General features: G+C 47.1%; 1 protein-coding gene across 1 annotated transcript in view; it reads left to right on the top strand.

Annotated features, from left to right (window-relative positions):
• PRKCI (protein kinase C iota) overlaps positions 1-22,007 on the top strand; it is a 93,726-nt gene that overhangs the window by 21,110 nt on the left and 50,609 nt on the right. Inside the window, exons 2-3 of the mRNA XM_041002664.1 lie at positions 6,578-6,699; positions 21,258-21,347. Coding sequence (XP_040858598.1) covers positions 6,578-6,699; positions 21,258-21,347 — 212 coding nt within the window. The remainder of the gene's footprint in view (positions 1-6,577; positions 6,700-21,257; positions 21,348-22,007) is intronic.

Raw genomic sequence — 22,007 nt, 5'->3', positions numbered from 1 at the left:
TCCTCCTCCTCCCCTCCCTCCTCCCCTCCTCCCTCCCCCTCCTCCTCCCTCCTCCTCCCCCTCCTCCCCTCCTCCCCCTCCTCCTCCTCCCCCTCCTCCTCCCCTCCTCCTCCCTCCTCCCTCCCTCCTCCTCCTCCCTCCTCCCTCCCTCCCCTCCTCCCTCCTCCCCTCCTCCCTCCTCCTCCTCCCTCCCTCCTCCCTCCCTCCTCCCCTCCCCTCCTCCCTCCCTCCCTCCTCCCTCCCCTCCCCTCCCTCCCCCTCCTCCTCCTCCCCTCCCCTCCTCCTCCTCCCCCCCTCCTCCTCCTCCCCCTCCCTCCTCCCTCCTCCCTCCCCCTCCCTCCTCCCCTCCCCTCCTCCCCTCCCTCCCCTCCTCCTCCCTCCCCTCCTCCCCTCCCCTCCTCCTCCTCCCTCCTCCCCTCCTCCCCCTCCTCCCCCTCCCCTCCTCCTCCCTCCTCCTCCCCTCCTCCCCTCCTCCCCTCCTCCTCCCCTCCCCTCCCTCCCCTCCTCCCCTCCTCCTCCTCCCCTCCCTCCTCCCCTCCTCCCTCCCCTCCTCCTCCTCCCCTCCTCCCTCCCTCCCCTCCCCTCCTCCTCCCCTCCCTCCCCTCCTCCCCTCCCTCCCCTCCTCCCCCCTCCTCCTCCCTCCCCTCCCTCCTCCTCCTCCTCCTCCCCTCCTCCCCTCCCCTCCTCCTCCCCCCTCCTCCTCCCTCCCCTCCCCTCCCTCCTCCCCCTCCTCCCTCCCCCTCCTCCCTCCCTCCTCCCTCCCCTCCTCCCCCTCCTCCTCCCCTCCTCCTCCCTCCCCCCTCCTCCCCTCCCTCCTCCTCCTCCCCCTCCTCCCCTCCTCCCCCTCCCTCCCTCCCCTCCCCTCCCTCCTCCCCCTCCTCCCCTCCCCCTCCTCCTCCCCTCCCTCCCTCCTCCCCTCCCTCCTCCCCCTCCTCCCCTCCCCTCCTCCCCTCCCCCCCCTCCTCCCTCCTCCCCTCCCCTCCCTCCTCCCTCCCCTCCTCCCCTCCCCTCCTCCCCTCCCCTCCCCTCCTCCCCTCCCCCCCCCCTCCTCCCTCCCCTCCTCCCCTCCTCCTCCTCCCTCCCCTCCCTCCTCCTCCTCCTCCCTCTCCTCCCCCTCCCTCCCCTCCTCCCCTCCCCTCCTCCTCCTCCCCTCCTCCCTCCTCCCCTCCCCCCTCCTCCCTCCTCCTCCTCCTCCCCCCTCCTCCTCCCCTCCTCCCTCCCCTCCTCCTCCTCCCCCTCCCCTCCCTCCTCCTCCTCCCCTCCTCCTCCCCCTCCTCCCTCCTCCTCCCCTCCCCTCCTCCCCCCTCCTCCTCCCCCCTCCTCCCTCCTCCCCCTCCTCCTCCCCTCCCCTCCTCCCCCTCCTCCCCTCCTCCTCCTCCCCTCCTCCTCCCCTCCCCTCCTCCCCTCCTCCTCCCCCCCTCCTCCCCCCCTCCTCCCCCCCTCCTCCCCCCCTCCTCCTCTCCTCCTCCCCTCCTCCCCTCCTCCTCCCCCTCCTCCTCCCTCCCCTCCTCCTCCTCCTCCTCCACCTCCTCCACCTCCTCCTCCTCTGCTTCCTCCTTCTCCACCTCCTCCTCCTCCACCTCCTCCTCCTTCTACTTTTTTTTTTTTTAAATATTTGCTTATTCTTATTGGAAAGGCAGAGAGATCTTTCATCTGGTGGTTCACTCTCCATTTGGCCTCCATGGCCAGAGCTGAGGCAATCTGAAGCCAGGAGCCAGGAGCTTCTTCCAGGTTCCCATGGTGGTGCAGGGTTCCAAGGTTTTCCTCTACTTCTTTCCCAGGCTACAAGCAGGGAGCTGAATGGGAGGTGGAACAGCTGGATGTAAGCTAGTACCCATGTGGGATCTGGTGGAGGATTAAGCACTTGCGCCATCATGCTGGGCCCTCCTCTGCACCCCTCCCCTCCCTTTTTTTTTTGTCCCTGTGTCTCTCTTAAGGAGTGCAGCTCAGTTGTTTTTGTAGTTGAGTAAAATTTTTGATTCCTTGTTCTCTGTTCTGTGTTCTGACCACCCTTGTCTGTGGACAGTTCCTAGTGTGCTGCTTTCTTGCTTTCCTCCTGCTACTTTTTTCTTTGGCTCTCCTTCTGTGTTACACATTGCATTGGTCAGTAGGAATGTAGTGAAGAAAACCAAATCATGCTTTTATTAAATTTAACATTGTACTCGGGATAGAAGATGCACTGTACACTTTATCAGTGGTAGGAGAAATAGGCAGAACCAGTTTGCACAGGGCCTTGCAGACCTTCTAGGACTTTTTGAGGTTACTCTGCGTGCCAGATGAGGCATTTGCAGAGATTAAAACAGGAAAGGGACAGCTGATAGGCCTAGTAATTAAGATACGCATGTCCCTTGTCAGAAAGACAGGTCCCTTTCCTGGCTCCTTCCAACTTCCTGCCTGTGCATTCTCTGCAGGTGTTAGAAAAGTCACTCTGTCTCCCACCTTGTGTCTCTCTCTCCTTTTCAAATTAAATAACTTTGTGGTGGATATTGTGGTGACGCTGGTTAAAGCCACCTAGTTGGGAAGCCCACATCTCTTTGATGCCTGAGTTTCAGTCCTGTCTTCACTTCAGTCTGGTTCCAGTCGGCACCCTGGGAGGCAGCAGGTGATGGCTCAAGTACTTTGGTTCTGGCTACCCATGTGGGAGACCTGTGTGGTTGAGTTTCTCGCTCCTAGCTTGGTCTGGCCGAGCCCTGGCTGTTTGTGTACCAGTAAATGGATAATCTTTTTCTCAAATAAATAAATCAGTAAAAAAATAAAAGAAGGCTATTTGTTAAAAAATCAAGAGGAAGGAAATGAGCTATATTAAAATTTACAATCCTTAATGCAAAATCTGATACGTAAGAATCACTATATAACTTGAAATTAAGTCATTCCATCTACTTTTGCACTTGAATGAATCACTGTGGAGTGTTATTGTGGTATGGGCTGTAAAGCTGCCACCTGCTGTATCAGGATCCCATATAGACATAGATCCCTGTCCTCGCTGCTTTACTTCTGTTCCAGCTCCCCTGCTGATGGCCTGGGAAAAGCAGCTGAAGGTGGTCCAAGTGTTTGGGTCCCTGTCCTCCACAGGCGGGAGACTTGAATGAACCTCGTGGCTTCAGTCTGCCTCTGCTTTGGTCTTTGTGGCCGCTTGGGGAGTGAACCAGAGATGAAATATATCTTTCTCTCGCCCTCCCTCCCTCCATCCCTCCTTCAATTCCTCCCTTTGCCTCTCAGCTCTGATTTCCACACTTGATCTTAGCCAAAAGGCTGAGAAGCAATCAGCTCTGATTTCCAAATAAGCAAATCTTTCCAAGAGAAAAACCACTGTGGCTGCTCTATGGAAATTAAGTTATTGGGAGCCTTTTCAGAGTTCTTTGGAGTAGCTTCTTTGGAAGCTACTTTTACATATTTTATGGTTTTGGCCATGGTGCAATGGCTCAGTGGCTAAATCCTCATCTTAAAAGTGTGCAGATAACAAAGGGGTCTGGTTCGTGTCCCAGCTGTTCCACTTCCCATATAGGTCCCCTGCCTGTGGCCTGGAAAGCAGCTCAGGACAGTTAAAAGCCTTTCAAAGCAGAAAGATCATTCTTTTTGTTCCTCCTTCTCTTTGTAAAACTGCCTTTCCAATAAAAATAAATCTTTAAAATTTTTTACAATTTTAAGTTCTATACTGAACAGCTTCTAGATGAATTTAATTAAATGTTAGTGTTTGACACTGATCTAAAGGGCATATACATCTATGTCAGTTCCTTTTATTTGAACCTATGTTAAAATATGAGAAACTTCAAAATCATTTTTGGGAAGAAGTGAAAATAGAGGCTTGAGATGTAAATATTATGCCATAGAAAGAATGATAAGCAGACTTGGGTGGTTAATCTGTGTAGGTCAACATCAGTGGGGACAGCATGGCAGAAAGGCCGTCTCTTGGATGAAAGGTAGACTTTTTGGAGGAATGTCACCAAAACATTTCAATAGGATGTAAAGCAGGAGTTTATCAGTTAAAGAACTGTTGATCTGTTTAGTTGAATCTCACAATTGAGAGTGAGTTTCGGGGACTGGCATTGTGGTGTAGCGAGTAAAGCCACACTCTGCAATGTTGGCATCCCGTAGGAACAATAGTTCATGTCACATCTGGGGAGTGAACTAGCAGTTTGGAAAGAATCTCCTTATCTGATTTTCCTCTCTGTCTTTAACTGACTTTTTTTTTTTCATTTTCATTTTTGAAATTTATTGTACAGTTCTGTATAGTCTGGGATTCCCCTCCCCCAGTTGATTTTTCCCATAATGTCACTACTCTTCATAAGGAGTTACAATTCCATTAGTCTGCTAGGAAAGTGTGCCCCGGCATTGCTGGTACAGACAATGTCAGGCAGTTCATCCTCCCCTTGTCTAGTTACATGTAACACTTTCACTGGGAATCCATCTTTTGTTTTAAGCAGAGATCCCTGTTACATTGTAAAATATCTGGACATGGTAGTTTCCATTACTCCACCACTATGCATTCCAGTTTGCATGATGGATTCCTTATATTAGAACATATGGTATTTCTCTTTGTGATTTGCTTATTTCACTGAGCATAATGGTCTCTTGTTGGGACTATCTAGTTGCAAATTGTAAAATTTGATTTTTTTTTAATGGCTGATTAATATTCCGTGGAATAGATGTACCACAATTTCTTTAGTCACTCCTCTTTGGATGGGCATCTAGGTTGTCTCCATGTCTTTGCTACTGTAGATAGTGTTGCTGTAAATATAGGATTATAGATCCCCTTCTCATATGTAGCTTTAATTTTTTGGGGGTATATTCCTAGGAGTGGGATAGCTGGGTTTGTAACTGATCTTAAGAATAAATAAATACGTTTTTAAAAGGAGTATGCTTCTGACAAATAACATTTAAAAGTTTTTAAATTTGGGCCCGGTGGCATGGCCTAACAGCTAAAGTTCTCAAACTCACCGGGATCCCATATGGGCGCCTGTTCTTATCCCAGCAGCTCCACTTCCCATCCAGCTCCCTGCTTGTGGCCTGGGAAGGCAGTTGAAGATGGCCCAAAGCTTTGGGACCCTGCACCCATGTGGGATACCTGGAAGAAGCTCCTGGATCCTGGCTTCTGATCAGCATAGCATCAGCTGTTGCACTCACTTGGGGCGTGAATCATCGGACGGAAGATTTTCCTCTCTGTCTCTCCTCCTCTCTGTATATCTGACTTTGCAATAAATAAATAAATCTTTAAAAAAAAAGTTTTTAAATTTTATTTTTAGTATTGTAGTTGAGAAGGATGCATGTTCATGTGGGGCTCTGTTTGGGGTGGGAATGGCCTAGGTATGGAGGAATATGGCTAGGATAAGTGTTTCAGTTCTTTTCTCCTTTGTCCCCTGGTAGGGAAGGGGAAGAGGGCCACTTCTTGTCTAACTACATCAGTAATAGGGAGTCTGGGGACGGTTGTTTGATGATGCCTTAGAGATCCTGATGGAGGAAGAACGTTCTGAGGGTGTTACTTGAGTGGTTTTAAAAGCTCTGAGATGTTGTCACCTTTGTTGAGAAAATCTTTCCGAAGTCTGTCGGCTGACCAAGTCCACCGTACTGCATGCACACACCCAGACATTTGCTGCAAAGCTTGGCCAGGAGAGTGGTCCAACCTGTTCTGCTTTCCATCTTCTGATGAGGTACTTGATGGCCTCTGCCGGCCTGGATGACCTGGCTGCCATGTTTTCCTTGTGCTTCTGGGCATGTTGTCCACTGCATGGGCATCAGTAGCTGTTGAGGCCTTCTCCCACTATGTGCTCCAAGGTCAGACCACATATCTTGTGATTTTTCTGTGACTGAGATTTGAGTCCAATGGTCTAATTGGGGAGTCCCCGAAGAAACTTCACCTGGGGTGACCTCAGACATTACTCTTGAATACAGGGTCTGGTTCACTCTGTCACCTGTACCAACCAGTGCACACATGGGTGGATGCAGCTGCCTGGGCAGTTCTGCCCCAGTCCAATCTCTCCCATGAACCAGGAGAGGCTATGGCCCAGCTACCCTAGCCTACTACAGCCATGGTCCTCACACACAGAGATGGCTGCTGTGGCCCAGTTAGGGTGATCCCCATAACCTCCACCAGGCCTGCCCCCAGCACCAGTTTTTGCACATGCCTGCATTTGCTGTAGCCTGTCCTGTCCTGCATCCATTGGATCTTATACACCCCATGGGTGCTGCAGCTTACACATATGCCAGCCGATGCTGCCACTTTCTCCAGCGTGGCCTGCCTCCATCCCTGTCATGTTCACCAGTGGAAACTGAGCCTAGCAGCAAAGTGCCCACGGTTTCCCTACCAGGCACACTCCCAGCCTCAGATCTTGACAAATTCCGTTAAAGCAAACTTCGTGTCTATTAGGACACTTAGGGTAGACTTCCTAAGTAGGAGAGATTAAAGTAAAATTAGTATCTGTGTGTATTTGTTGTTGTTGTTGTTTGGATATAGTTTACTGGAGGAAATAATGCATGATGTTAAACAAAAAATAACTGAAACCTAGCAAATTGTCAGGTGTTCAGTAATATGTATAGCATTATTGGTGTTAACCAATTTCTAACTTGGTTTGTTTTTCAGAGATATCATGATAACACATTTTGAACCTTCCATATCCTTTGAAGGGCTTTGCAGTGAGGTTCGAGACATGTGTTCTTTCGACAATGAACAGCTTTTCACCATGAAATGGATAGATGAGGAAGGTGAGTCATGAAACTTCTGATTTAGAGTACTGCTCTGGCATGTGTTTTGAAAGTATAATAAAGTCATAAATTTAAAAGGGAAACGTATTTTACAAGTTTACTGCCATTCCTATATTTTCTTTAAATATTTACTAAAGGAGTGTCGTAGTATAATCTTCATTTTGGCCTTTATAGTCCATAATGATGTGACATTAACTTTTTTCAGCAGTGAAGTCAATATCTCATAAAATAGTGTGACATTTTACTTTAATTTTGAAGTATTATTTGATAAGAGATTATCTTTTTGTTGGCTATTACCTTAAAATGTTACAGAATTGAAGTGATTGTAGTAACCATTATTTCAAATCGATAGAGAAGTTTGATGCCTTAGTGGCTTGTGACCTGAAAAGCGTTTATTGAGACTCAGCGTCTGACAGGGAGGGATATGGTTATAACAGATTAAGGGCCTCGGAACATGCAAAAAGCAGCACCTGTATGTGCCTGGAATATCTGCAGTGTTTGAACCAACCCTCTAATAGAGTAGGAACAGGTGAGGAGGAAGCTGTAGGCTGAAGAGCAAGGCGTAGAAGGACACAGAGAATGGAGGAACGTGGCGGCTGGGCAAGAGCGGAAACTCACCCAGTCTGAGGTGTGGAGAGTTGTGAGGTGTGAACTTAGCCTTCATTTTTGACAGTGAATCTGAGGAATTAGCAAAGGGATTCTCAGATCTCACACAGACTACTGAATCAGGGCCTAAATTCTAATGATCAACAGGTTGAGTTTGAGGAGAGTAGGAGTAGATTCTGAAAGTCTTTGCAAGCTATATTATTAGGACTTTATTTTACATGATGGAATGCCATTGAAGTGCAATTAAAAGATATCCTCAAACTGCTACTTCTATGTAATGGTTTTCTGTTATACAGATAGAATTTTATCTTACTTAAAAGAGAAAGAACACACTTGAGTGAGTGAACAAAGCGCTAGCTGATTTTTAACATAAATTTTATTTTTTATAATGATTACGTGGTGGATCAGGGTGGGAAGGATTGAGGTGTAGGGGAAGTGCTAGTTTTTATCCCCTTTGTTCCCTCTGCAAATACCTGCAGTAGCTGCGGCTGGGTCAGGCCAAAGCCAGGAATCTGGAACTCACTTGAGTGGCAAATACCCAAAGACTTAAGCTGTACCTGCAACTGCCCAAGGTTTGCATTAGCAAGAAGCGGGAGAGAACAGTAGGAGCCGACCTGAGGCTTGAACCAGATCATTTCAATATGGGATAGAGGTATTCCAAAGAACTATTTTGAAAAAGAAAAATTTATTTATTTGAAAGATGGAGTGACAGAAAGAGGGAAAGAAATGTCTTCCATCTTCTGATTTACTCCTCAAATTCCCACAAGAGCTGAGTCTAGGCCGGCCAAAGTCAGGAAGCGGCAGCTCTGTTGAGTCTTCCATGAGTGGTAGGAATCAAAATACCTGGGTCATCATCTTCTGCCTCTGAAGCACGTTAGCAAGAAACTGAACAAAAAGTGGTAGTGGTCTGAGGTCCTCTGATCTGGGATGTGAGTCGCAAATCAATGTTTTCTTACACTGCACAAAAGCCCTAATCCCTAAGCAATGTCTTAACTGCTGCTCCAAATGCCCACTGCGGAATTTCGTCTTAACAAATGCCAGAATATTTAGTTCAATATTTGATGCCATTTCTGTTTTTTCCTGATTGGGGTAGGTCCAAGATATAGGTAAACTCAGATGGATTTAAAAAAAAAATTTTTTTTTTTTTACAATTTATTTTACTTGAAAGTTAGAGTTAAAGCGGGAAAGATGGAGAGACAGAAGGAGATCTTCCATCAGTTGGCTCTCTCCCCAACGGGCCTTAATGGCCGGAGTGGGGCTGGTCTGAAGCTGAGAGTCTGGAAGTTCCTCTGGGTCTGCCATGTGGGTGCAGGGGCCCAAGGCCTTGGATCATCTTACAGTGCTTTCCCTGACCATGAACAGGGAGCTGAATTGTAAGTGGAGTAGCCAGGATTCAAATCAGTTTCCATATGAGCTGCCAGCACCTCAGACTGAGGATTAGAATACACCACTGCACTCAAATACATTTTTAAAAAACTACTGTTTATTTGCAGGGCAGAATGACAGAAAAGGGGAGTGACAGAAATAGAAAGAGTGAGCTCTTCCATCCTCTGGTTCATTCTGAAAATATCTGCAATGGCTAGAACTTGGCCAGTCCAGAGCCAGGAGCCCAGAGTCCTGAGCCCTGTGGGGGCTCCGAAATGGTGGCAGATTGAAGTGCTGCCTTCTTAGGTGTATTAGCAGGGAGCTGGAAAAGAAGCAGAGCAGCGAGGACTCCGTTTCACACTCTGGTGGCAGGTGCTAGTGTCACAAATGAGTTTTATCTGTCACAAATGATTGCTCCTCTGTGCAGCAAATCTGTAGAACATGCATGTTTTTGAGAATTTACCATTTAAAAACTTGGTAGCTGTAAAGAAGTTAAACTGTAAGGTAATAATGTAGTGAAACGCACATTTTACTTTGGCTTAAAACCTTCGTGATGATAATGTGGTTTACTGCATATATTTCCTTGGTTTGACATTATTTAATATATGCTTGAGATGGTGAGCACATTTAAAATCCATACTTAGCTATTTTGAAATCCCATCCTGGTTCTCATTTGGGTGTGCTGTGGCCTGACCTTGCCCTGCCCACGTCCAGACCTGGCACACACTCATGCCAACAGGTGCTGTAGCTCAGCCTGAACTGGCTGGCCTCCAGCACTGGATCTCATACTCACCAGCAGGAGCTGTGGCCTAGCAGAGGAGTTTCCCAAGTTCCACTACCAGGCCTCCTCCCGTCAGTGGATCTCACATGTGCTGGCAAGTGCTGCTGCTAGACTACATAACTGGCCCACGGTCCTGGCCCTCACCAGCAGGTACTGTAGCCTAGCCCCACTAGCTTGCACTCCCATTCCAGCTTTCACTGATAGGTGCTCTATCCTAGCCTAGCCTGGCCTACCCCGTGATCCAGCTATCATGTGACCCAGTGGGTGCTGCAATCTAGCCTGGCCTATCTATCCCATACTCATTATGGCTCTCACAAGCAACAGTAGATGCTGCAGCGTAGTGCAATCTGGCCCACTCTCAGCATGCATGTTGATGCATGCTGCACCTTTGCCCAGCCTAGTCCACCCATAGCCCCACTCTTGCACTTAGTAAGAGAGCTGCAATTAAGCAAGTGAGTCCCCAGAGTTCCCCCTACCACCTTTGTTTCCAGCCCTGGGTCTTGTGCATGCTAGTCCGTGCTTCAATCCAGCTTGGCATGGTGGGCTTTTAGTCTCAGCTCTCACTGACAGGTGTTACAGCCTAGCCCAGCTGGGCACACGGTGTTCTGACTCTGGTTTCTGTCAGCAACTGCTACAGCCTGGCCCAGCCTAGCATGTACTCCGACTCTGTCACATAGTTGCTGAGTGCTGCAGCTCTGTCTGGTCTGGCCCATCCCCATCCCTGACTCTTATGCTCACCAGCAGGAGGCTGTAGCCTAGCAGAGGAGTTCCTCAGTTCCCTTACCAGGCCTGCTCCTAGCCCCAGATCTACATATAGTGACCCTGTTTGGCATGGTCTGTTCTCAGTCCCAGCCTTTGCAGATGCTGCAGCTTCACCCTGTCTGGCTTCATCCTAACCCCAGCCCCTGCAGGTGTCAGATAGGTTCCTGCCAGGTGAGTTTTGTGGTATAGCCCCAGACCTCTTCCCTGTGCTGACTGCAGCTCCATCACCCAGAGGCTGGGGTGGCATGTGGCAGCCCAGAGTTCCCTGCCTTCCCCACTTATATTTAAAAAGGAAAGAAGAAAAAAGAAAAGAAAAAGAAGCAACAGCTATACTGGTATACTAGTATAGTTTACACAAATGTGACATCATGCAGGCCCAGAATGCCCACCAGCTACTGGCTGCTTTTCTCCCAGCAGTGTACATTTGTCTAGGTTACCTTGTACCTATTACAATGGCCTATAGCTTGGGAGCTGGTCCTCTTTTCATGAATATTTGGATTATATGTAGCAAGACTATTTGCAAATATTGGTGCAGAGAATACGTTTTTACATATGCATTTTTGGCACTTGAATTATATTGTCAGGTAAATTCTTTGAATGAAATATATCTTCCGTAGACTCTGTTAATCAGTAGCATTTGATTTTTTTAAAGATTTATTTATTTATTTGAAAAGCAGAGTGGCACACACATACACACACACACAGAAGGAGACAGAACTCTTCCACCCACTGGGTCACTAACCAGACACTTCAGCAGCTGGCTGAGGCAGGCATGTGAGTGGCAGGGTCTCAATCACTTGGCCTAACGCTGCTTTTCCAGGGAGCTGGATTGGAAATAGAGCAGCAGGATTTGAATTGCACTAATGGGATGCTGGTGTCATAGGCGTGGTGTCTCAACTTTCTGTGCCACAATGCCATCTCCTTGTGATTCTATATCATGTGAAAAAGTATGTGAAGAAAGAAGCTAAAAACAGTTGATTTGCAGGGTTGGGGAGTGTGTTATTTGGATGTAGTTATTTTATGTCTTGCTGGCCTCTGTTGGTGAGATCCATGAATATTTGGAACAAGTATAGTGTTCTGTCACATAAGGGGAATGGGATGTTTTTGAATTCCAGGAGGTCAAGCTTCTTGCCCTGTAAGACCGTACATGTTCTGGGCCTGTCGTGGTAGTCTAGCGGCTATATTCCTCACCTTGTATGTGCTATGATCCCATATGGACACCAGTTCTAATTCTGGAGACCCACTTCCCATCCAGCTCCCTGCTTGTGGCCTGGTGGAGCAGTTGAGGATGGCCCAAAACCTTGGGACTCTGCATCCGTGTTGGAGATCCTGAAGAGGCTCCTGGCGCAGCTCAGCTTTGGCCATTGGGGCTGCATGGGGAGTGAATGCATGGGGATGGAAGATCTTCTCTGTCTCTCTTCCTCTCTCTATATCTGACTTTCCAACAAGGGAAAAAAAAGAAAAAGAAAAGACTGTACATGTCCTGATGTGTTCATACAGGGAAAGCTTAGTGCTAAAACATAGCAAAGCCATTTTTACTTAGCATAGTAACAGACTCACTTCCCTCTGGGATATCAGCATCAGATATCTTTGGTCTTGTGTAATTTTAGCTGGTGTGTTGAGGCCTAAAATAAATCACTCATGTTTTTTCATGTCACCTCACATGTTTATATTGATGGTGGTAGTGATGTCAAAAAAAAATGACAGGGAAACACTTTTTGACTCAGTTTGTGTTCAGTGTTGCTTGACTGGTTTAGATAGCAGTCTTAGGACCCCAGACTGAAAATTACAATCCACAACAATAAAATTATAATAATAGAAGTACTTCTAAGCCAATCCAGTTTTCTAACAGGTATATTTTTTTCTTCTTGCTTAGCAAACTTGCTTGTAGTGGAGGTCTACTGATAACAAATTACTTCAGATTTTTCACTCTTTATTCACTATTTTTAGAAAAAGCTTTATTCAGGGGTAATTGTCATATAGCAAACTATAGATATTAAAATCTTTCAACTTAATGAGTCCCTACAAACAAAAAAGAGAATATACAGCCATTTCTCCCAAGTACTTCCTGGTGCTTTGCAGTTCCTCCCTTCCGATCCTCTTTTCCCAGACAGCTGTTAGTCTGTTGTTACCGAAGATTGGTTGACATTTTCCACGGTTTGGGGGTAGCAGGTGTTCTTTGTGGGGAGGGGGTGTGTTTCCTTTACTCAGCATAATTATATTTTTGAAAAGATTGGTTCATTTATTTGAAAGACAGAGCAACAGGGAGACAAGATCTTCCATCCACAGGATCACTCCTCAGATGATGAGAGAGAAGTCCCAAGTCAGGAGCTTCATCCTGGTCTCCCACAGGGATGGTGGATGCCCAGGCACTTGGGCGATGCTCTGCTGCTGGAACCAGGTGCATTAGAGGGAAGCTGGACGGAAAATGGGGCAGCCAGGACTAGAAATGACATTCTGGCATGGCATGTCGATGTTGTAAACAGTGGTTTTACTTGTATAACTGCAACAGCCTGCTCAGCATAATTATTGATGAGTGTTTTAGGTGTATATGTCAGTATGTGTCTGAAGTCTGTTTCTGGGGCCAGAGTAATTACTCAACTGACTAATCCTCCACCTTTGAGTACTGGAATCCCATATGGATGCCAGTCCATGTCCTGGCAGCTCCACTTCCCATCCAGCTCCCCTGCTTGTGGCCTGGGAAAGCAGTGGAGGATGGCCCGAAGTCTTGGGACCCTAAACCCACATGAGAAACCTGGAAGAAGCTCCTGGCTCCCAACTTAAGATTGGCCATTACAGCTTTTTGGGGAGTGAATCAGTGGATGGAATATCTTTCATTCTGGCTCTCCTTCTCTCTGTAAAGCTGCCTTTCCAATACAAACAAACAGAGAAATTAAAAAGAAATATTTCTTGGGCCCGGCACAGTAGCGCAGTGGCTAAAGTCCTCGCCTTGCATGTGCTGGGATCCCATATGGGCGCTAGTTCTAATCCTGCAGCCCTGCTTCCCAACCAGCTGCCTGCTTGTGGCCCAGGAAAAGCAGTAGAGGATGGCCCAAAGACTTGGGACCTTGTACCTGCATGGGAGACCCAGAGTAGGCTCATGGCTCCTGACTTCATATCAGCTCATATCTGGCCTCTGTGGCCACTTGGGGAGAGATTCAGAGGACAGAAGGTCTTTCTCTCTGTTTCTCCTCTTTGTATATCTGGCTTTCTAATAAATGGGTCTTTATAAAAATATTTCTTTTTTGCTGAGTGGTACTTTATTTTGCATTTATACAACAGTTGGTCTACTCATCTCTTGGTGGTCGTTTGAGTTTTTACCTGGATTTGACTATTGTCAGTACAGATGTGTGAACAATCATGTGGAAGTCTGTATGGGTACATAATTCTTTTCTTCTTGGGTAAATACCCACAAGTAGACTGGCTGTATGATTGGGGGGTATGCTTGTCTTTCATACAGCAGTAACAAAAAGTTTGCAAAGGAAGTACAAGGGACTGTGCCCCCGGCACATCCTTTGCCACATGGCTTTTTGGTAAGAAGACTTCCTGTGTTCTCCGATGAGAAGCCAGTTAAACTCAGTCCAGCACTCCCATGCAGGATGCCCGCATCTCAGCTGGCAGCTTCACTTGCTGTACCACAGCGCTGTTGTTTGTGTTTCTTGTGTTTGGGATGTGCTTTTTTAATTTTAATTTTTATTTATTTATTTTTTTAAGATTTATTTACTTATTGGAAAGTCAGACATACAGAGAGGAAGAGAGACAGAGAGGAAGATCTTCCATCCGATGATTCACTCCCCAAGTGAGCGCAACGGCCGGTGCATGCTGATCCTTGCCGGGAGCCAGGAACTTCTTCCGGGTATCCTGCACAGGTGCAGGGTCCCAAGGCCTTGGGCCGTCCTCAACTGCTTTCCCAGGCCACAAGCAGGGAGCTGGAAGGGAAGTGGAGCTGCTGCCGGAATTAGAACTGGCACCCATATGGGATCCCGGCGCGTTCAAGGCGAGGACTTTAGCCACTAGGCCATGCCGCCGGGCCCGGTATGTGTTGAGTGTCTTGCAGCTGTGGGTTTATAGTTTTCATCAGATTTGTAAAGTTTCTGGCCAGCATCTCTTTGGTTTTGTGTGTATTGTTTATTGGCCGTAGCCGCCGTTGGTTAGGACATCTGAAGTACGAATGTTAGGCTTCGTGGAGGGTTCCTGAAGTTCACTTCTGTTTTGGCCCCTACAGTGTTTCTCATGCCATTTTGGTTTTGGATAGTTTTGTTCTTGTGACCTCAGATTTAATTTCCTTTCACAGTGTATACCTAATCTGCCTTTCATTCCATCTAGAATATTTTATGCTTCAGAAACTGCTGATTTTACTTCTAATAGTTAAATTAGGTCTTCTACAATCTTTTTTAATTACTTAGCATACTCAATACAACTATCTTTTTTTTTTTTACTTTATTGGATAAAGTTCTAATCATTAAAGTTACTGAAAGAGTTACACAAAGCATTTTCAGCTGTGTCAGTTAAAATGATTATTTTTTTCTCGTGATGGGCCGTGTTCCTTTGTAACATGACTGGTAATTGTTATTGGATTTTGCCTTATTAATTTTTGGTAAGATTTGTTTATTTATTTGAAAGCAGAGTTATAGTTAGAGAATAGCACAGTCTTCTGTTTGCTGGTTTATCCCCGAAGGGCTACAGTGGCTGGGGCAGGGCCAGACCAGAGCCAGAGCCCAGAGCTGCTTCCAGGGCCATCAACAGGGAGCTGCGCTGGAAGTGAAGCTGCAAGGCTTGAACCTTGCTGAAGGGGCCAACCTCTGTCTAAATGAGTTTTGAATATATTGTATTACAAATATTTTTGAGCTCTTGTCCTTAATTAAATGACCTGGATACAGTTCATCCTTCACTACTTGCTTTCCGGTATTCATTTATTCTGTCCAGCATTCTGTTGTTGTTGAAGGGGAGGATTCACTCCTATTATTTCATTTTTGCTGAAGTGGATATTGAGATAGGCAGCTTTGTGGAATTTCATTTACTCCTGTAACTACCTCCCAGGAAGATGAAACAAGAAGCCATAAATCCACTACTGTTTTGATTGGGCCTAGTAGTGAGAGGATAACCAAATAAACATGCATCCTTGGAGGTTGTTGCAAATCTGCATTTTAAGCAATGTCCCCCGCCTTTGGTTACTCTTTTATGTATGGAAAACAGTGACTCCCAAGTGGTGTACAGTGTTCTGAACCCAGTCTCCAGGCTCGGAGTGGCAGTCACAGTGAGGACTTTGGGAAGGATTTATTTTTTATTGCAAAGTCAGATATATAGAGAGGAAGATCTTCTGTCTGATGTTTCACTCCCCAAGTGATCACAACAGCTGGTGCTGAGCCAGTCCGAAGCCAGGAGCCAGAAACTTTCTCCAGGTCTCCCATGTGGGTGCAGGGTCCCAAGGCTTTGGGCTGTCCTCAACTGCTTTCCCAGGCCACCAGTAGGGAGCTGGATGGGAAGTGGAACTTCCGAGATTAAAACCGGCACCCATATGGGATCCTGGAGCTTTCAAGGTGAGGAGTTTAGTCTCTAGACCATGGCGCTGGGCCCTTGTTTTTTTTTTTTTCTTTCTTGGTATTTGCTAGACTTTTTCAGGTATAATGCTCTTTGTAGGTGGAAAATGTAAATATATTGAAAAATGAACAACCTGATTTTTTTATGATTTATTGTTTTTTACTAGAAAGGTTATTACAGTGAGAGGGAAAAACAGAGGGAAAGATCTTGCATTTGCTGGTCCCTCCCCAAATCCTGCAATGTCCAGAGCTGAGCCAATCCAACATTGCCTTCGCTGCAGAAGTCACTTGAAATGTGGAAATCACAGTTTGTTGGCTGCTGAATCTTGTAGAGATTTTGGAGAAAAAAGTATAGAAATACCTTATCAGACCTTGCTGTCTGCTGACAGGCCCGGATGGGTACGTGTAAGTACATATAGGAGCTGTGGAGAAAGCAGCAGTTGGGTGGGACGCACTTTCTCATGTGGGTGGGCTGCTGGCAGTACCACCAGCTCTCTCCCTTGCACAGGGCGACCTGCCCACCTGGCTTGACAAAACACGTAGACAGGGATACAAGACCAAGCAATGTTGCACCCTGCATAGGATTCATGTGCACCGACCATGTTGGCTGTAAGCACCCAGTTCCTAAGGATGTGACCTATAGCAAGTCTATCCATCATGATACGAACCAGCTAATGTTTACGCAACACCTTCAGTCTTGCCAAGGGACCAGGTGGCACCACTGTGGAGCTCTGAGAATCCTGAGATCTTATTGGGTTGGTGAAGAACCCACGTATACCGTCTTTGAGGTTCACCTTGGGAAACCATTCCATAAAGCTGTCAGAAGAAATCCTGGCACCCAGTGGTCACTGTGCCAATCTACAAGCACAGGAAAATGCATGAGCTGACAACTGCAGGCCATAAAAGTCATGGCCATGAAAGTAGCCACAGGTTCCACCACGTCGTTGGTGCTTCTCACGGTGCAGCCTGGACAGTCCAGCAACCTTTCACCTGCACCATTACCATTGCCACAGTAGTTTGTAAAACTCATGCCTCACAAACCACCGAGGATAGTGAATTGTCAGGACATCACTTTTTTTTTTTTTTTTAAGATTTATTTTTAAATTTTTATTGCAAAGTCAGATATACAGAGAGGAGGAGAGACAGAGAGGAAGATCTTTCATCTGATGATTCACTCCCCAAGTGAGCGCAACGGCCGGTGCTGTGCCTACCTGAAGTCAGGAGAGAGGAACTTTCTTCAGGTCTCCCACACAGATGCAGAGTCCCAAAGCTTTGGGTCGTCCTCAACTGCTTTCCCAGGCCACAAGCAGGGAGCTGGAAGGGAAGTGGAGCTGCCGCTGGGATTAGAACTGGCGCCCATATGGAATCCTGGCGCGTTCAAGGCGAGGACTTTAGCTGCTAGGGCACGCTGCCGGGCCCAGCTTATCACATTTAATGAGAAATACTGGAGACAAATGGATATAATGCTTTCATTTTTGAAAACATATTTCCTAACCATCTTGTCATTGACTTATAAGTATATATTTTAAAAGAATCTGGTATTAGCATAAGTGTATTTGCCAGAAAACTCCAGTTTTCCATCAAGAAAGTTGGAGAAATAACTGTTAATTGTGTTTCAGATTTCTTCTATAACTAGAATTCTTTGAACTTTTAGTTTTTTGAAATTTAGTCAACTGGATTTATTTTTGATACTGGAAGAATAAAATACATACTTATTGAGATGCTAATTAAAAATTGTTTTATCAGAAAGGAAAAGTTATAGAGCCAAAGAAGAGTTAAGAGAAAAATCTTTTTTTTTATATTATATTTTGACAATCTTTACATAGTTAATTAGGGTAAAAAGGTTCAAGGGCTATAGGAAAGTGGGTAAGATTATTATTTCCATATTGTTTCCTTCATGTTTAAAGGGGGTATTAAGGGAGAAGGCCCACCCAATTTCCCACCCTCCCCAGGTCCTGCATGTAGGGTGTGCTCCGAGGTTCTTGCTCAAGTGGTTTTGATATTTCAACAGTTATGAATCGTTGCCAATCTTGCCACTCCAAGCACTATGAGGTCTTGGAAGAATCCACTGATTGACATAGTCCATCATAGATTCTCTGTTTGCCCCATATTTCGCTGCCAACATTATAGCTGAGATGGTTGATTGACTTGTTCTGTCTTCTCTCTTTTCTTGGTACGGGTTCTGAGTCCAGCATTTCGATTGGGGAGATCTCCAAAGAAACTGTCTGAGGTGTTCTCAAACCAGATTCTTGTATGTGCTAGCAAGTACAGGGCCCGGCACAGTCCATGGCCCTGATCAGCTGGTAGTTGAGATCGCTGGGTTGGTAGTCCCGCCTTCCACTGGAACCAATGGGTGTTGCAGTCCAGCCTGATTCTGCCCAGCACATACTCGGCTCTCACATAAACATGTGGGAGCTGCAGCCTAGTTGGAGCGACCCACAATAACCCCCCCACCAGTCCCGCCCCCTACTCTGGTTTGCCAGTATGTGTAGCAGTAATCCAGTCTGTCCCACACCCCATTCCACCCCAGCCCCTGTCCTGGTTTTCGTGCCCTCCCGTGGAAGTGGTAATCCAAGAAGGATGAGCCCACTATTTCCCTCTCAGGCCTCTTCCACTCCCAGATTATGCACTCTCCAGATAGTTCTGTGGTTTGACTTGACAGAACTAGCCCCCAGTGCCAGCTTCTGCCAGCTGATGCTGTGGCTAAGCCCAAACAACAGTCCATATGAGGCGCACAAGTGTTGTAGCCCTGCCTAGTCTGGTCTGCCCCCATCCCAGCTCACTTTCTCCAGTGGGAGTAGCTATCCAGCAAAGGAACCCTCCCTTATTTCCCTGCCAGCTCTGCCCCTTCCCTTCCTTGTTCTCAGGCTTGCTGGTTGGGCGCTGCGGTCACTTCCGGTATAGGCAACCTCACCTTGGCATTCCGTATTGTGCACTAGTTTTAGTTGCAATCGAACCTGGCTCGACCCACACTCTTCTGGTGCTTGGATTTGCCAGTGGATGACATGGACATATTCAGCCAGGTCTGCCTCTAACCCCTGCCAAATGTATGCCAGTGGGTAACTTTCCATGGTCTGTTCTGGGCTGTTTCCTATCATGTTTCTTGCACTTACCTGCAGGGACTATGTCCTGCCAGAGGAGTTGCCCAGGCTCCTCCATCAGAACCTCTCCCAATGCCACGTTTTGCGCATACCAGTAGGTCCATGAGCCAGCACTACTCAGTTCACCTCCTGTCCTAGCAGGAATAGTGGCTTTTCCTGACTGGTCGTCAACCCAAACTGGTCCTCGCTGTTGGATGTTTCAGCCCAGCCATGGTTTGTCCATACCCACATATGGCTCCCACATGGCTCAGTAGGGGTTTGAGACCTTACCTAGTCCATCGCACATCTATCCCGGTCCTCGAGGACACCAGAGGGAGTTGGTGTCTGGCCTGGCTCGGTGCATCTAATCCCAGTCCACACTTGTGCCAAGGGAGACTACAATTGTTTCCCGATCAGAACACAGCCCCCATTTCAGGCCACGCGCCCCTTGGTGGGAACCTCAACCCAGCTAGGTTTGTCCCCTTAGCTCCCTAACCGGGCCTGTTCACAGCCATAGATGACATGCATACCAGTGGTTTTTCTGACTCAGCTTGGCACAGCCCCTCACCTGTCCTGACCTCTGCCTTGGTCACTGTGGCTTAGCGTTCCTGGCTCATGCAGACCAGTAGATGCAAGAGCCTAGCTCTGCATGACCTGTGCTCCCTCCTGGTCTCTAGTTTTGCTTGTGGGCTAAGGTTTGCTCAGTCCTGCCCGGTCCGTCCTGTTCCATTACCAATTCACACATTTGCCAGCTGTTGGAGCTACTTTGACCAGCTTGTCCGACTCCCAGGTCTGGACCACATGTTCACCAGACGGAAGCTATGACTTTCCAAGGGAGTTTCCCAAGTTCCTCCACTTAATCCACTCCCAGACCCAGTTCTCATACATGCCACTGGGTTTAGGCCAGGTCCGGCGAAGTCTGGCCTTCCATTTGGCCTTGTATGAGCTGGTGAACATTGCAGCCCGGCCCACCCCACACCCTATTCAGGATGCACATTCGGGTGCTGCTGCCCTGACCAGTCCAGACTGTTGGGGTTTCCTTTACCTGTGATTGATGGCAGGCTCCTTGGTCACACCTAACTTAGTTCATCACCACCCCAACTCTTGAGTTAGCCAGTGGGGCTAGAATTTCCACAGAGTGTGGCCCACACATCCCTCACAGAATTTACCCCCGGTTATGGTTCTTGAGTGCTAGTTAATGCAGTGCCCTGCTTAATGTGACCCTTCTCTTGATCCATCATCATGTCAGGTAACAGGATATGATCCTGCTGGATAAGCCCTGAGCCATAGCTTTTTCATGGACTGCTTTTTCATGGACTGTCAGCATTGTTCAGTGAGTACAAGTTTTACAAAGGAAGAGTTACTGTCATTGGGAATCTTTACGAATGCTTCATGTCCTAGCAGCACAGTAGGTTCAACCTGGAGCTACCTAAGCAGCGACTCAAAGAACCAAAACCCCAGAGCTCCTGCCCGGGTGGCCAGCAGGCAGAGCCTGGCACCAAATGGCGTGCTGGCTGCCCGGAGACAGTTCACCATGTCGATGTGGTGGCTGGCATCTGGGATCCAGGCATGAGATGCCCGTCCTGAGACCCACCAGCAGCCAGGAGGCTGCTGGAAGTTTAAACTCCCAAGCCCAAGGTCACGCCCCTCCCCAATCCTATTCACCACCCAATGAGGGCAGCGGATGGGCCCCGGACCTGCCCAGTCACGGAGACCTCCCCCTTCGGTGTACTCACCCGGAAGGGAGCAGCTCCCAGAGCCCAGGCAGGCCTGGGGACAGCTCACCACGTGCACATGGTGGTTCTTGTCTGGGATCCAGGCATGAGATCCCCCGTCCTGAGACCCACCAAGAAAAATCTTCTATCTACTTGTTCACTGTCCCCAAAAATGACTGCAAGAGCTAGAGCTGAGCCCATCCAAAGCTGGAAACCATGTGCTTTTTCTGGTCTCCTATGTGTGGGTACAGGGGAGCAGAGGCTTAGGCTATTCTCAGCTGTTAATGACCTCAGCAAGCCATTAGCAGGGAGCTGGATCAGAAGTAGAGATGCCAGGATTTAGACAGGTGCCTATCCGGGATGCTGGCACTGCAGATGGAGGCAGAACTTGGTGTTGGATACTTCAGTAACCCAGTATGCCATCATGATATTCACAGTGTGAGCAAGATAGATTCTATTTGCTAGATGTTGAATATACACAATATTAAGAAAAAGATTGTTTGTACGTTTATAAAATTTGATCTGTGGGCCTCATATAGTATTTCATACAAATAGAAATTTTATTGCATATATTTTTTAAAAAGAGACTTCCCTGAATTTTTTGCTTGTCAAATGTTTCCCAAATTATGTTGTAGAATTTGTTTACTTCTATCATACCAAAGGTTTTAACGTGATCTTTGTTTTCTTTTGTTTTTTTTTTTTTTTTTAGGAGACCCATGTACAGTTTCATCGCAATTGGAATTAGAAGAAGCCTTTAGACTTTATGAACTAAACAAGGATTCTGAGCTCTTGATTCATGGTAACAGGATGTTTTATACCTTTTCAGATCTATAATTTTTGAAAACTTTATTTTTTCTTGATTATGTTATTTAAACATTTATTTATGGGATTTGTGTTGTGGTCTAGTAGGTTAAACTGCCTCCTGGTATGCTTGCATTCTGTATGGGTGCTGATTCAGGTCTGGCTATTCTTCCTCTTGTTTAACCCCGTGCTAGTGCTCCTGAGAAAGTGGCAGAAGATGGCCCACTTACTTCGGTCACTACACCCTCATCAGAGCCCTTGAAGAAGCTCCTGGCCTGGCCCAGTGCAACTGTTGAGCCATCTGGGGAGTGAACCAGCAGCTGGAATATCTCTCTGTCCCTGCTTCACTCTGTAACCATGCTTTATAATTTTTGTTTAGTTATTTTTTTCTTTAGGATTTATTTATTTTGTTTGGAAAGACAAATATACAGGGTAGAAAGATCTTCCATCTGCTGGATTACTTCCCGGATGACAGCAACAACTATAGCTGAGCCATCCAAAAGCCAGGAGCCAGGAGCTTCTTCTGTATCTCCCATGTGGATTCAGGGTCCCAAGACTTTGCGCCTTCCCTACTGTTTCACTGCTTTCCCAGGCCACAAACAAAGAGCTGAATGGGAAATGGAGTGGCCAGGACACAAACTGACACCTATATAGGATC

This window comes from Ochotona curzoniae, unplaced genomic scaffold, assembly GCF_017591425.1.
Source record: "Ochotona curzoniae isolate NIBS_2020 unplaced genomic scaffold, NIBS_Ocur_1.0 scaffold_2587, whole genome shotgun sequence".
NCBI classification, from domain to species: domain Eukaryota; kingdom Metazoa; phylum Chordata; class Mammalia; order Lagomorpha; family Ochotonidae; genus Ochotona; species Ochotona curzoniae.
This window is presented reverse-complemented; position numbering and strand designations above follow the sequence as displayed.